The sequence below is a fragment of the Anser anser genome, assembly GCF_964211835.1.
Source record: "Anser anser genome assembly, chromosome: 10".
NCBI classification, from domain to species: domain Eukaryota; kingdom Metazoa; phylum Chordata; class Aves; order Anseriformes; family Anatidae; genus Anser; species Anser anser.
This window is the reverse complement of record NC_139730.1, coordinates 18,228,459-18,244,821: the sequence shown is the minus strand read 5'-3', so window position 1 is coordinate 18,244,821 and position 16,363 is coordinate 18,228,459. Positions and strand designations below refer to the sequence as shown.

At 38.8% G+C, this 16,363-nt stretch overlaps 1 protein-coding gene and 1 long non-coding RNA gene across 6 annotated transcripts in view; one reads left to right on the top strand and one right to left on the bottom strand.

Moving 5' to 3' along the window:
- The window catches only part of ALDH1A2 (aldehyde dehydrogenase 1 family member A2), a 56,343-nt gene that overhangs the window by 13,658 nt on the left and 26,322 nt on the right, over nt 1-16,363 (bottom strand). The window contains exons 5-7 of the mRNA XM_083851165.1: nt 11,163-11,224; nt 8,365-8,493; nt 8,121-8,234 (exon numbers count right to left, since the gene is read on the bottom strand). Of these exons, the coding sequence (XP_083707291.1) occupies nt 8,121-8,234; nt 8,365-8,493; nt 11,163-11,224 (305 nt within the window). The remainder of the gene's footprint in view (nt 1-8,120; nt 8,235-8,364; nt 8,494-11,162; nt 11,225-16,363) is intronic.
- The window catches only part of LOC310905203, a 68,414-nt gene that overhangs the window by 36,554 nt on the left and 15,497 nt on the right, over nt 1-16,363 (top strand). The window contains exon 1 of one of the 5 annotated variants that reach the window (XR_014588852.1): nt 11,234-15,220. The exons of the other annotated variants lie outside the window; for them this stretch is intronic. This is a non-coding gene — a long non-coding RNA (uncharacterized lncRNA). Of the gene's footprint in view, nt 1-11,233; nt 15,221-16,363 lie in introns of those variants that run through there. 5 annotated transcript variants of the gene reach the window in all.

Here is a 16,363-nt window from a genome sequence, read left to right as displayed (position 1 = left end):
AGTGGGACATCTTTTAAGATCACATGGAAAGTTAGATGTGAAGTGAGATGTGAGTGAGTCTGCAGTTGGACTTCTTTCTCTAGTATAGTCTATATACTATATACTATAGAGTCTAGTATAGTCTCTAGCTGATGAGATTTCTCAGTTTTCTATTTCTAAGGTCAGGTGAGTGGGATTCCTAGCAGTAAGGGGTTAATTGATGAGAAGCCAAACCTACTAGAGAACTGAAGTCAGTCTGCTGGAGAAAGTTAAGTCAGCACTGGAGTAATCAGAAAGCAAATGAAACAGAAACCAGGGCCCCCCCAGAAAAAAAAAAAAAAAAAGAAAGAAACCCACCCCCACAGGATAATGAAGGAATTGTGAATGACTTCATGTACAATTGTGATTAACTGTGTATCTGGTGATACCACAATTGTGTATGAGAGGCTTTTTATTTATTTATTTATTTTAAAGAAATTAACATTAGCTTCTTTTCTTTACCCCTGTACTGATGGAATAGAGTGTTGACATTATCACAAAATTCCTTGCATATCCCCTTAATTGGAGCTGATTTTATTGCTGTGTTTGACTGACAGCCAGAAGTGAACATGAAAAAGAAGGACCTTTCCTGCCCTCTACTCCCACTACTTATATCAAGCACGTCATCTGCAAATTCCAGCCTCTCAAACTGTGCTGGAAATGTACACTAAACCAGTGAGAATGCTGTGTTTATAGCCAGTGCCAGCCAATGCCATTCACACCCTCACTGCCTTGAACCTCCCTCTCTCAAAGAACAACAATCACCACTTTCCCCACAAAAATCCACAAAGAGCAGAACAGACTGAGGAAACCAGAGCAAGGTGTTCAGCCCTCCATCCCTCCCCCACTTCCATTCTACCACTTCAATGTCAAAACTGTTCTGTCTGTAAATACAGCCTTCAAAAGAACTATATGCAAACAAGTGACTGGCAAATATGCAAGTCCAAATACTGTGAATGGCAAATACTAAAGTCCATGAGGCTTGGAGACAATGGTGTTAATTTGAAAAAAATGTGTCCAGAGTACTGTTATACAGGGAGGTTATTGTTGATTTTGCATGTATAAACTTAACAGCCTCACTGTATCCTTCCCATCAGAAATCGGCGTAGACATGAGGTTGGTAGGGCTCAGGCTGCTCAGCATTTTTCTTCACTGTGCTCCTTTTGTGCCCTATATACACAGGTTGAGAAAAGTCTTAGGGAGGGCACCGGAGCTGTGATTATTTAGCGACAAAGACAGCCTTTTGTAACCGACCCTCTCTTTATGGAGAAAGACAGCATGAAAGGGATAAGTGATAGTGTTCCAATCTGTATGGTCTTTCAGTACATGCTTCCTGTGGCGTCTCTCAGATATATCTGTGAGCTCCCAATAGGCAGTACAGACTTGCAAGGGAACACTGGAAGAGAGGACTCCCCCACAGATAATGGAGTTGTGCATTTATTCAGCAGGAATGTTGGCAGAGAAACCCCTGACTCCCCATCCTTGTTTTGAATAGGCTTCAAGATTGATATCAGGAGTATCCCTGGATAGCTTGTGAAGTACCATAACCTTGTAAGCTGCATGGAGTGTGAGGCAGATGTAATTTGGCCCATCTCAAAGAAAACAATCTGTTACTCAGAACAACAACAACAACAAAAGATTAAAGAAACATTTTGGAACACCCCTGTGCAAAAACAGCTTCTTGAAGAATAGTTTCTGGACTGTGAACTGTAGAATGTTAGGAATTGAGAGTATATTGTGATAAACAACACTTGCTTGTTGCTTATTTGTACATTATGTGTACATTCTGTGTTGGAAGTTTAATGTCTCTTTCAAGAGGATGCTCATGCAGTCATTTTAAATACTTCTGTGCAGAAATTCAAAAAAAGTCTATTGCCTTTTGTGTTCTCTTAATTCTCTGTTTTCAGACAGAAATCAGTATCTAAATGGTACAGGTGTTTTTGCCTTTTAAAGCACTGGAAGTCTCACAAGTCAAAAGCAAACCTTCAAGGTTTGTGATACTTCCTCTACATCTTTGTCAGAACCTCCAGCTTCTCCTCTGCTCTGAGCCTCCTTTTGTCACAGATACATGTTAAGCTATTGGGGAACACCTGAATCAAAGGGAACAGCAGCTTAGATGAATGGCAGATAATTTTCTTGCACTCTACCATAGACAAGACTGTCAAGGGTTTGCTTTGTAAATTAAAAGATTCCATGAACAGTGCAAAAACTGATGGAAGAAACACAGATCATCAGCTACGTAGATATTATAAGTAACTGGGCTACCCATCTTTGCTATTATAGTGTTCTTGGGTTATTGGGAAGGTTTCTGAAGAATGGTAAGTGTTGTAAATTACAGGAGATTGATAAGGTTTTAGGAGACGGTATGATCAGATACAAAAATTCCTCTGTTTTCTAACAGAAAGTCATCGGTGTTCTGGCAAAACTTTCAAACCCATGCTTCTACTTAGTCTATGATGTTTGTATTATTATTATTAATTTTAAACCCAGATTATATGAAAATGTAACATTTTGGGACAAGGATGTTTGGGATGTGTCCCCAGATTCAGCAGAGACAAGTGTCTCTGTTAAAATGTTGGCATGAAGAAGAGCAGCTTTATTTGACTGTGCAATGCCCTGTGTGAGGACCAGCACTGAAGAAAGCACAGTGAATTGTTCAGCACGTGAAAAGGGAATCCCAAACAGAAATCCCTGGAGAGACTCCTAAGCTGTAAGTGGCTTATTTGTTCCTTGGGTAAATACTGGCCCTGTGGAAGTCTGCGGCTAAACTCTTACTGACTGAAAGGGTTTGTACCTCACCCCATTTGTTTCAGTTTTAAAAAGGCACATCCCTTTGACATAATAATTGTTGTAGGCCATAGTCATCCAAGGACAGTTCCCTAAATTCTTCCAAAATTACCAAGGAGGGAAAAAGGGAAGAACAACTTTTAATTCAGGAAGCATAGTTGTCCAAGATATGATCAAACAGGTTAAGCAGAAGCAAGAATTAATATAATAAAGAATTAATATAGAATAGAATGAATAAATGATAATATTGCCTGCCTAAACTATTCTTACTTTGAACAGGGCATGTTTGTAGCATTGTTAGCTGTCTCAAAACAGGACACATCACCTTTAGGATTCTTGTTGTTGAAGTGGAAAATGTTAGGATGTAATTCCTGATGTCCAAAACCAGCATGTGATTGTATGATACAGGAGAACTGACACAACTCATTACTAGTGCAGTAGGTATTTTTTCTGTCTACATCATGCATTGTGACATTCATATCACTTTGGAAATGAAAGGCGAATCCTGCTGAGTAAATTAGAATCAGTGGTAATACAGCTGTTAGCTACGAACATTTGTTTGGCAAGAATCAACCTCGACGCTCCTGTAGTTTGCTTTGATGGTCTCTCTAGTATCTTGTTGACTAATGATGAGATCATGGTTTGTTAATCTAAGTGCATAAAGAAAACATTCTGCCAAGCAAAATGCAGACTCTTCTGTTTTGTTTTTTTTTGAAGTTGTTTATAGACCCTTCGTTTACACAGGCATCCAGAACAATTTATTGGATATTTATTTGGGTTACTCCACAGAACTGCATGGACATAGACCTGAATCCTATCTTTAATCTGTCTGCCTTTTAATGGGTCATAGTTTGAACAAAGTGGAAAGCAGCCACTTAGGATAAATTTCTAGTTGGCCAAGGCTTCAAATATTTTGTGTACTATCTATGATTCTCATCTCGAGAGCATCTGACAACTGGAGAGAGTTGTAAGCCACTCTGATTTGGAGGTAACACATTTGTTTTTTTGAACAGAAGTTATTAGAACTCATTACACTTTTGCAGCAAACAAGATTTTTAATCCAGTCAGTCCTTTAGATGCTCATTTTCTTAGATGCATAGCTTCTTACTCTCCATAATCATCTCTAATCTTAAATCCAAAACAGACTGTGCCTAACTATTCCATGTGCACCAAGAACTTATAAGTACCCTGTTCCAGTTCAAATGGAGCACACATACAGGCACGGCCAGACAGCTCATAGCAGTCAAAATATAGCTGTATTTGCAGTGACTTTGTATTCACAGTCCTGTGTGAAAATAAAGGCATACGAAGAGCAAAGCAGCTTCTTTATGGCTGCTTTTCTATACTATTTGTTCATCTTTTACTTTTCACTACTTTGCAAAAGTTCTTTCAGACAATAAGAAGGTAACTGGAAGGTGAAGAAGAACCTCACTGCATGTGTTAGTATGTGTAAAAATTGTCTCCTCATCAGTAGTTGTCTTGGAAATCAATAAGGTCTGCTGCTCATTTAACTGTAGGGGAAGAGACTTACATAACCTCTCCTGTACTTCTTTGCTTTGCAGCCCAATTATATGGGTGAACCAGACATCTAGAGTTTGGATCTGTTCTGAAGCTCAGAAAATAAAACGGACTGAATTTTAATTAAATTGTTGGTAGTAAGTCCTACAGGAAAATTTAACTGTTAAACAGAACTAAACCAGTTCCCTTCAACTAGGGACCTGAAAGATCAAGGAGAACTACCGTAAAATGTAATGGGATGCTTAAAATGCTTATGATCTTTCAAGGGAAGGTAGGAAAGGAATGGGAACAAGCGTTGACATGGTCAGATTGGTTGGGGAAAGATTATTTTGGGCAGTTTAAGTTCAATGATTGTGGAAGATGAGGAAAAAACGTGTCGGTGAAGCCTTAGAGGAGATGGCCATAATTATGGAGTCTATGGATCAGCTCTGGTTCACTAAAAACAACACGGTAAAAATAAACACTTATGTTAAAAAGCTGCTGAAGAGTATGAACCAAAGAAAGCAAAGCCAAGAAAGCTGCTGGAACTTAAGGAGACACAGTATTTTTAAGCTTGCTTTCTTACTCAGTATGATTTTCTTTCTTCTAGTGCAACAGTTGTCAAAGTGAAATTCGTAGCCCACTGGGTGTCTACAGAGCCCTTCCTTCTGAGCTTTAGAGGGAAGAGTTTTGAGAGCCACGTACTATGGGACTGGGAGAGGAAGTGATCCATGGGAGGGTGTTCCACAAGAAGTACTCTAAGGGAAGAAAGAGCTGGAAGACTACTGTTCTTCTCTGCATAAACTAACCCATAAAAAGAAGGGTCAGAAGAAAAGAGAGAAGTGGAATTTAACAGTGATGGTACCACAGGAAAATAGGTCTTTCTAGATGATTTTTCACATAGTACTTGAGAGTGTTTGAAAAGCAAATAGTACTTAATTTTGAAAGCACTAGAGAACCTGAGAAATTAAAAAGAAATAGAGCCAGGGTACTGTCCCCAAGCATGACTTTTCTTTTTCCTGCTCAGAGTTAAGCTTGGACTTACTGAACTCCTTAGAAGCAAACAGTTCCCATCAATGTTGGAAACACAAACTGTAAGTGCACACAGTTCAAAAACTGTGAAACTTTCCATTCCTTGCTACAATAATATGAAGGCAAATCTTGAAGAAATTGCAAGGATGACATGGCCATCGGTCACTATATTAAATACAATACAATCATCCACTCACATCTTTAGGCTTAGGAAGTATTTAAATTGTCAGCTACCAGAGGTTGTGAGGCTACAGCAGGGAAAGGATCACACATGCTCTGTTCTTCTATAAGCAATCTGTTACTGGTCATATTGCAAGATAAGGTACTAGGCTGGATGGATCTTTGGTGTGGCTATGTCAGACTTTATTGAGATAAGGTCATGAACTTGGCCTTCTTGCTCTTGTTTCTGTTGTCTGTGGAATGGAGTCTATAAATTTTGTAAAATGTTAGCATTAAAATTATTTGTAGGAAAAGCAGCCTGATTTCTGCTGCTTTCTTTAAAAAAAAACTTTGCAGGAAATAGGTAGCAATAGCCTTTTCTGTGTGTGTATATGTGAGATTTTTACAGGCAAATAGAAAGTTTTCAATAGGGAGAAGTATACATTTGAAAGGTAAACCATTTATATTTTTCTCTGAAAGAACTCCATGGTGGAAATTTGAGATGAAAACATGCTTCAGATATCTGAACTTGAAGATGTTTGCTATTGTATTGATTGGTTTTACTATTAACTTGCTCATGTTGAAAGTATTAACTGCCTTAACTAGCACCTGGATGAAAGGCGGAAATGGAAGTTAGTATCTTGCCATTTACATATCTGATGGCTATTGGAAGTCCACATCACTGAAATGTACAATTGACATGCCCCAAGACTAGAGAGACAAAATATTTCCATTATTATTTCATTAGAAATGGAAAACTATTTTGGAGTAGTTACACACTCCATTGTTCAGCTCATATCACAGCATTGTGTTTAAAATGTTACAATGTTGACTTGCTCGTACAAAAAATCAGTGTTACAGGAAATCAGAAACAATATGGAATAGTTTACACTAACCCTGCATTAAAACGTTCCATCTGTTCTTGCTTTAGGTTCTTAGAGAATGTCTTTTTCATCTCTGTAATGCTTTTCACTTCCTATTAGTAAGGCTTTTAAAGGTAGGCACTGAGTTAGTATAAAACCCACAGCTTTTGAGTTTAAACGCCTATTAAAACTAAAGCTGTCTGGAGCTACAATAAAAATTTATTTTGGCTACAAAAGACAACTTTGAAACCTAACCCATCTGTATTTTTCCTCCTCCAAACAGTGTAACATCCTGTATAATAGAATATTTATCTTAAACAGAGACCACATATCTTTATGAAAACAATTGTTTCAACTTAATTTATGGGGGGTAATCAGCTCGTATTAAGGTTTTCAGTACTCTAGGATGCTAATATAAATTGGTTACAGGAGATGTAAAGACTATAGTAATTCCTCAGAATCATCTGAAATCTAATGGTGCCATTGACTTAGTATATAACCAGTGTATGTTATAATCTAAAATTGCCGTAAAAATTAATGTGCATATAGTAATTGAAAGATAACTGTGTATGCAAATTAGGCATACAGCTACATTTTACTGATAATTTAGGTTCATGTGGTAACTTCAAACAATTACAGGATAATTCCACCAAAATTATTTATTTGAAAGAGTTAATCTAGTGTCTGCAATCCCTGGGCACACCAGGAATGTACACACACATCTCTAGTAGGGCTGTCTGGTCAGTCTATTTATTGACTCAACAAACTTGACTCAGTATGAAGTGCAGCATCCCTGGGATGCATACAGCCTGCAACTGCCACGAGTGGGAGTCAAGCATATCAAAGAGAGACTGGATCCCTGGGGTTGAGCTCCCTCCATACAATAGCTTGACAGATTTTGAATTGAAAAGGGCCTGTTTTTAGCACCCTCTAAATATAACCAGCCCTGAAACTCCCATGGAGATTCCTTTCTGTCTGCCTTCAGAGGATGAGATAAGGCCCCTTCTCCTGTGACTTCAGTCTGGAGTACCTCTATCATCCCGCCCCCGCCCCCCCCCCCCCCCCCCCAGCCCAACCCTGATAACGGCTGGCTTTGCACAATATGACTTGAGGGATTTGTTTCTCTTTCTGCAGATGACAGCCTTCCTCTTCAGTCCTAACCTCCTCTGTAACGTCTGCATCATTGAATCATTGCAAGATATTTTGGCATCCAGGAGACCATTGTCTCCATCATCTTCTGGGCAGCGTCTTTGTTGGGAACATTCAGTGTCATTCTGGGAACAGACACCTTGGACAATTTCCTTTTCTCCCTGCAATCCTTCCTTTCTAGACCTCCTCCTCCTCCTCAGTATACTTGAATGCAGCATCGAAGCTGAAGTGTATTTGCCCCAGTTTGCCCCCTTCCTCTCCCCTTTTCCCCAAATATGCCAAGATACACAAATTATGAATGCTAAAGCAGAATTTATGTATGCTGTTATATACACTGGATGTTCTGCTTACTTGCATGTGATTCACATCCTCTTAAGCCCACAGGAAATCCCAGCAATATTTTTCTAGCCATATCTCCTGTACTGAGGTGCTGGGCACAGCAGGAGCTGGAGGAAAAGAGCCATTTATGCTGTGATAGTACTACAGTATATAAGCTTAGCTGGGAGGGACAGACCGGTGTTACATAAATGCATCTCTTTTATTCAGTGACAGTGAAAAATGTAATGCAAGGACTTAATTCTATCTCCCTAAGTATTTATCTAGGAACACTCTTACCTCAGTAGATCCAGTAAATGCAATTTTATCAATGCCAACATGAGATGCTATAGCTGCACCAACAATTGGACCAAATCCTGGCAAAATATTGACAACTCCTGGTGGAAAGCCAGCCTGTCAAAATAGGAATGAATGCAGGGAAGCATGATTTATGAAAACTGACAGAGCATGTTAAACCAGCCATGTGCTGGTAGTTCCTTCTCCATAAGGAGAGATGGACATTATTCCTGTCAATTATTCTTACCTCCTTGATGAGGGCTCCCATATAGAGAGCGCTGAGTGGTGTTTGTTCTGCGGGTTTAATAACTACTGTATTGCCACAGCACAGAGCTGGAGCAATCTTCCATGCAAACATCAGCAGGGGGAAGTTCCACTGTAGGAAAAAATAAAAGTTGATAGATGGAAAAATATTGCAGTGGTGTTTTGTTTTCAAGATGTCAAGCTGCTACCTCACTTACTTCTCAGGCCTATCCTCAACATAAATCTTGCCCAGCACAAAGCAAGAATTTTTTTTTTTTAAATTACCGCCATTAAGAAAGTGAGAACAGTGACCTTCTCATTCTTTCTCTTCAGTTCAAAGAAATAAAGACCCGACCCGCAGTTTTTATAAAATAATCTTCTGCTGTTATTTTTTTTACTCACAGCTTTTTATTTCATTTACTGTTTTGCAGTTGGCACTTTTAACTCTCACGACAAATGGTTCTTGCTACAGATACATTCAGAATGAACTGTTTGTTCATGCTGAAGCATTTTTAGATGTATATTTCCATTCTTAGAATACATCTTAAGACAGAAGATTTATACTCAAATTATATAATCACTAAATGATGAAATTACAGTAAAACTCTTCTATAAGTGTCAATATTAGGTCAAAGCATTTCATTAGCATCTTTTCTCAAAATTTTCTTACCCTGCAGTTTATATGAAAGGCATGAGAAGAAGAGTGCAAAGTTGACAAAAACTGCTGAAATAAAAATTCTGCATCACCATTAATTTCAACTTCATGTAACTGCAGCAGAAAATGTAGTGGGTTATATTAATTTGGTGTATAAACAAGTTGTGGGTAAAGATAAGGGTAACAAGTCTTTAGCTTTCTGCATCCAGGTCTGATCCTAACAGGTTAAGTGGATAGTTCCAGTGATTTTAGTGAAAATACTAGCATAATAAAATAATTGCATCACTCTCATAAAGGCATATAATAATCTCCTTTAGAAAGAAAACAGAAACTATCAGTCAGCCACTGGCCAGAACATGTTACTGCCTGATGCATATCAGCTGCCACTCTCATAGACATCTCTCTAGCCCCTGGCTAGCTTGAAAAAATACACAACTGTCTTTTCTTCACCGAACACCCAATTTTTTACTCCCTCAGTTGTTTATAAACTCCGGAGACAAAGTGATGTTTTAATTCCATCTCTAGTATATAAACCTAGGAGGGGAGCTATTGGGCCAACAGCGTGCTGACAGCCTGCACTTGTAATGGTATTGCAAGGAGAGCTTTGACGAGTTTTATAGGGTAGTATGTAGCCCTGTTTATGCTACAAAGCTGCCAAAGAGGGTATGTTTTGATGGAAGCTAGGATGTGAATGAAGACGAGGAGTTTAGTGCTAGGCTTGCTGTTTAATTTTATTTTTGTAATAATTTATTTGGTAGTGCAATGGCTGAGTGCATGCAGCAGCCCTGGGGCTGTACTCTGTGACTGGTAGCTGTGAAGGAAATATGTAACAGATTAGCAGTAGTGTTAGAGTAGATGTGTATGACAGCCATGTAGAAGTTTCAAAGTAGAAACTGGGGATGGGGGGGAAGGGGAATGGACAAGTGTGGTAGATGGCTGGGTACCCCAGACAAAGAGTTTTACAGATCTAAACTAAATAAATCCTGCTTCAGACCTTGGCCAAGGTTTCTTCAGCAGATTTGTCAGTTAAGCTCAATGAGACAATCCAAAGAAATGTCTAGCAACTTTGGGGTTAGCTGTTGAGGTTGCCACTTTGCATCCATGCACTGAACTGAACAATGGCCACAAAGGTGTGAAATCATAAAGATGACTTGTGAATGGAATTGGATAATGCGTAGATGTCTGCAGGATGGCTGTAGCCACAGACTCTGAGCTTCCGCAGTGTTTTATGCCTTAACAAAGGCATAAAATAACAACAAATATAAATAGGGAAAATGGGCTTAGCATTGTTAAAGTAATCTTTTCTGGCTGCTCCTCATTTAATGGAAATACTGCATGTTGCTGTTAAGTGGGTTTGTGGTTAACATGAACAAAATAACATGAACAAAATTTTCAGAGAATGTCTTGATTAGTTTCCCAATGCTTTGTCAAGGAAAAAAGCTTCCACACAATATTTTAATAGCTATATATGAGCCTCCCATTGAAATTTCTGCCAAAGCCTGTTAACTAGTTCTTCTGAAAAAGTTAGCTTTTCAGTGTAATTCCCATGTCATGTTCAGCAACAGTGTGTTAAGGATGTATATTGGAGTGTAGAGGCAGTATTATATTTGATGAAACACTGTGTTTCTCTCTCATAACAAATAAACATTTAATGTCTCTTACTAGCTACGCAATGTTAATTGTAATGATATGTCTCCTGGAGTTTCTTCGTCTCTTCCAGCCTTGTAAAAGAAATAGCAGGAAAGAATAGAATTAAAATGCATCACATTCTCCCAGGAACTGAGGAGCCTGTTAAATCACAGTAAAAACTAAATAAATAAAAAGACTGCCACAGCAAAGCATCAATTTTCCGTAAGTTGTGTGAACATCCATAACCACAGCCAGCATATTAACACTGTGTTTTGCTTTGCTTGTTTTAATCATGAGAATTCTATGACTTGAGAACTTAACTCCTAATAACAGAGCCTAAACCCTATTAGCATGTTCAAATAAGCATTTGCAGGGAGGCTGTTAAAGATATGTCAACAATATGAGCTCAGCTTTTTTCGTAATGGAAAACACACATAGCTGAGGACCATGTTTTATGTGTCTTTAAAGAGAGCTGGTTTAAATGAAAATAAATAGAAGGCGCTGGTAGAGATACTCACAGGGATGATCTGTCCACACACTCCGATGGGTTCATGTCTTGTAAACGTAAAATAATCTCCATCTGAAACAGATGAGCATGGTTACTCTCAAGTGCAGTTTGACTTGGCAGAACAAACAAAAAAAAAGCTCTAAGGATCAGCCTTTGATGGCAGTAAAAGAAATAAAGAACTCATGGAAATGTTTTTTCATGAGCTAGCATGGGAAACCTAGGTTCAGGAGCAACCTAATTGTTCTTTCTGTAGAACAAAGGAAGCAGGCAACCCATCAGAAAGTAGCCTGCTTTGTTCCTTGGGAAAGAGGACAATCTATACAGCACAAAAAAGGGCAGCAGCAAGGAAACCACTTACTGGCCTCTACTGATTTCGGGATGAGAGAAGGAGTCGCAAAGTTAATTTCCTGAAAGGACTGACTAGAATAAAGCAATATAAAGGCAAATAATACAAGCAGATATGGGAAAATAGTGACATACATCTCATTCATCTTCCACTGAAGACAAGGGGAGTTGAAAGTAATGGAATGATACACCAGAATCCATAGATGTGGCATGAAGGTGGTAAGCCTGTGATCGATGCGTAACTGAGCACAATTCACTGCAGAACTCAACACTATGGAGAATACAAGGGTCATCACATAGCCATGCCTTGTAGAACAAGGCCTGTATCAGACGTGGCCTCAAGCTAAACAGGCAGTCAATTTAAGTTGTCAGGGAAAAGCTGAATGCAGCTGGAAAACATGATGAGAGAATAAGAAAAGTTTTCACCAACCTTTTGGACAGATAGAGGTAGATAAATAAATGAAGGGATAAAGCCACTGGAAACTTGGAAATACTGAGCTTTTCTCACAGGACTTCTGACAGAAGTAAGATTATGGACTAATAAAGATCCTAACAACAAACATGCAGGAAAAGCAGAATGGACACCCACGAACAGGTGTGGATGGTGTGAGGTTTGAGGAAAATACTTATTTAGCTTTCTGATCACGTAATTATTCTTAAGGTCGTGATAAACAAAAACGGCAAAAACCAATATCCAGAGGTGAGACGTATCATTAATTAAAGCGCATGCTGTTATGCTAGATCTGCAGTCTGTAACTGAAGGAAACACTGTTGAGCTCAGGGCAGCCTGAGTCAGGTCATGAAATAAACAGATCTGTGATTTGGGGTCAGACCTGTGGTCTGTGGAAACCTTTCACATGGCCTCGCCTGCTTAAAGCAGCAAGTCTCTGCTGGCTCATTTTGCACAGCTGGTATAGGGGCTGATGGAGTTCATACTCTTTCACAACGCTGCCTGATGGTTGCTGCCTCAGCCCTTGCCTGTGGTCCAGAAGTATGTGCTGCAATTATATATACTGTATTATGATGTAGCTTTCTTCTCAATTGATAAAGAGCAGGAAAATGATGTGTGTGCTGGGACTGATCAAGGCATCGACTAACCATCAGCTTTGTTAATGTGCTTGACCAGCCTCTGTGCAAAGTAGTTTAATCACTTTTGTACCTAAACCGATTCTTGTAGCTGTATAAACTAGCCCAGACTCAAACTACCTCTGAATTTAGGTCAAAAGTTTTTCAGTGAGGCTACAGCTGAAGAAAGGGTTACAGTAGAGGTGTAACCCAAATGTGTGCCTAGGCTGACAGTGCTTGGTCATCTAGATAAATTTGACTCTCTTTACTTTAAAAAAAGCATTTCAACTAAGAAAGCATTTGAGAACAATGAGAACGTTACCTGGGATCAATCACAGAAGAGGATTTACTAGGACAGGAAATGGTCAGAAGGAGAAAGGGAATAGGAGGAGGAGCAGTTACAATGCTTTTGCTCCCCTTGTCACAGTGCAGGTGGGTGCATGTGCTTTCCTTCACATGGCATGAGAGCACCCAGGCAGCTTTGTGGCCTCTACCCCAGTCTGGAGCTACAGACAGCCTTGTTCAGTATTGGGTGAAGACCTAACATCACAATGGAGAGTACATTTTGGGAACCTGCTACAGTGTACTTCTGGTGACAGCAAATGGGTTAATCTATAAAGTTTCTTGCATTTAAGTAAAGACTTGAAATTGAGTTTGATTAGAAACAACTTCTTTTCAGGTTTGCTCATTTTTGTACATCTACGTCACAGAATTTTCTCAGTAGAAATCTGAGCTAAAGTAGCTAACAATACATCAGCTGGAGGCTAGAAAGAGAACAGTTATGAGACAGGTAACAATACTCTATAACCAAGACAAGCGACAGAACAGAGGAAACAGAAAGGAGTTTCACATCAGGCAAGAAAACAGTCCATCAGTCAGTTTGCTCTGCATTGACAAAATGTCATTGTACTATTTCAGTCTCATGATTCCTAACAGCTTCTTTGTGGAGATGAGAATAGTTGTTTCACAAGTAGAGATGATCAGTTTGATTTTCATATTTCACAGATGTGGTTCACATACCATGAGAAGACTCATCAGACCAGACAGAAGTAAAGTAGAAGTCAAAATCATATACAGGCAAAATTGTCTAAGTGCTCAAGAGGCATATAAAAGAGTCTGCTAAAAATACCAGCTTGTAATTGGTATTACTGTGAGAGATGGATTCTCAGCCAGAAGGATGGTGACAACGTAACAGTAACACAGTTAGGTTAGCACCGTATTGACTTCAGATCGTCACTCCATAATCATTGCCACATGTCTGTGTGCTTCATAGCATAAAGTTATAGATAAGCTGAACCTGGTCGCCAAGTCAGACAAATCGTGGTTAATTCTACCAAATGTGGGCAGAACTTTCTTTCCTTAGAGCAATTACTTCCATGCGGAGTTGCTTGTCCTGCTTTCTTCCACCACTGTAGACAGTTGCTCTTTTTGAGACCTACTTCCAAAGTTCATCATCCACAGGTACTATTAAGACAGGATTTTTTTAGATTGCTTTCTAACAATATGTTTGTGAACATACTTGGCTTCAAATTATTCAGGAGCTTCAGATGTCTCTGGACAAGCGAAAGATTTATCTAAGAGCTGCCTCGTCCATAAGGTAAAATAAGCTGTTAACATGGCAAAATAACTCAAGTTTGGGGAAGTGAATCATTTTTTTCTGAACAGTCAGCACGGAAAGCTCCCTGTGCTCACAAATGAAATGAGTCAGCACAGGGATGAAATGAGGGAGCACAATGAAATGAGTGAACAGTGAACTTCTAAAACTCTTCTTATTTGTGTATACAACTCATGCTAATGACACAGTCTAAGGTGCTATTGCTGATGCTTGTTACTCAGCCTTCTGCTAGCTAGCTGGCAGCCAGAAGGACATTGCCTGAGAAGGTTCTGACAGTCTGATCCCACATCCAATCTAAAAATTTATTCTAAAAGGTTTGTAGTTTTTTTTGTTTGGTTGGTTGGTTGTTGTTGTGGGTTTTTTTAAACATTCTCAGCTGATGTACTTTAGCCCTCATTGATAATAATAGAGCCTGATCAATTTGCAGCTGCTTAGCATCTGGTCCAGAGATTTGTATTTTCTAAACAGAAAGCCTCATTTATCCAGGGATCTTACTTTGCGACAGCAATACATTCTACAGATGTGTTTGCTGAGATTTCCATCAGATTTCTCTGTGATAGATATTTTATTTGCCTAACAATCGTAGTATAGCCACATGCCTCATACAGCAGCACACAGCAAACTAGTGTGTGAGAACAGCAGAGTTGGTTCCTTAAGCTATATTATACCATATATATTGTATGTAAAGATACCTTTTCACTTGCATTCAGTTGATTAGTTTAACAGTTTCTAGTCTAACCTCATTTCTGTTTTAATTTAAATTATCAAGCCTTTATGAATGGGAGCAAGCAAAGGGCAGTCTGAAGGTTTTAGCAATTTTTGGAGCAAAAGGAATGTGACTGTAAAAAACACTGTTCCTCTATTTTCTACTTGTCTATCACTTGCCTATTTTTATTTTATAGGAAAAGAAGCCTTCAACAGGAACATAAAAGATTGGGAGGTTTCAGATTTATTAACATACTAAACAGAGAAAATCTAACTGGGCTTTATTTTCTTGTTGTTGTTTTGTTTGGTTTCCTCTGACAAGCTGATGGAAAGTGAAGGTAAAGAGCACATTGTTTAACACTGGCCTTCAGAACTGATAACCTGCAAATTTGTGAATATCAGAAATCATAACTTATGATTGCACACTACTGATACCTGTGTTAGCACTGAAGTTTGCATTTAGGAAGGCCTGCTGAAAATGTGGCTTCCTCTCCTCCTGCATAGCCCATCAACACTGAGCAATTCAGGGTTTTCATCTGTTTCACCATTTGAGGACAAGAATAATCAGAGAATATTTATTCTCCTTAAGCTGGCAGTGCCTTTTGGTGACTGACCTAAATTCTGTGTTCCTGCAGGGCTAACAAGTGAGAAGGAGGTATTCGTGGACCAGGGAGAAAGGGATTAGGGAACAGGAAATTTGCTGAATATATGAATTTATGGTGCACTTTGCACTTCTGCATGTTTAAATATGAAATGCAAGCAGTAAAACCAGGATTTATGAATCTCAGCCTAAATAGCTATGGAAATCTTCATGAGTCCTTACAGGAGAGGCTAAACCAGAAATACTAATTTTGTCATTTCTTGGGTGAAAATATACTAGTGATGATAAACATCAGTCAGTACACACTGACATTTTAATAAGCTGAACACCGTGATGGTTAACACTGTGATAGTTATGATCTGTTTGCCCTGCTTTGGTAATCTTGTGATTTGTTGTACAGAGGCAAAATACTGTACTGCAGCTATCAGGTTACATTATGTAGTTTTAAGGAAATAGATGGGCAGTGTAAAGGTGCCTACTGTACGATGACAAATTCATTTACTTGTGAGTGGGCTTTTTTGGACTCCTTCAGTAATGTGTAATTAACATGCATGTGCAATGAACTGTGTGCACCATGAAGCTGAAAAGAATCCATAGAGTATATGTTGGTTTTCCTTACTGCTTTCCCAAAGATTTACTTTATGTAGTTAAAAGATAAGTCATTTATCTTAATGACTGCACCCGCATAAAATCATTCTTTGCTATCATGTGCCATTTTGCATAATTATAGCAGTTGGTATATCTAGTCCAGACTGTAAATGAATTTCTTTGCAACAGAAAATTCAGCCTGTATTGGTTAAACAGCTGGGAGGGAGGAGCAGGAGGAGGAAGAGACTTGTTGAATAAAAATAACAGTGAGGATTTCTTCTGTTATCGTTTT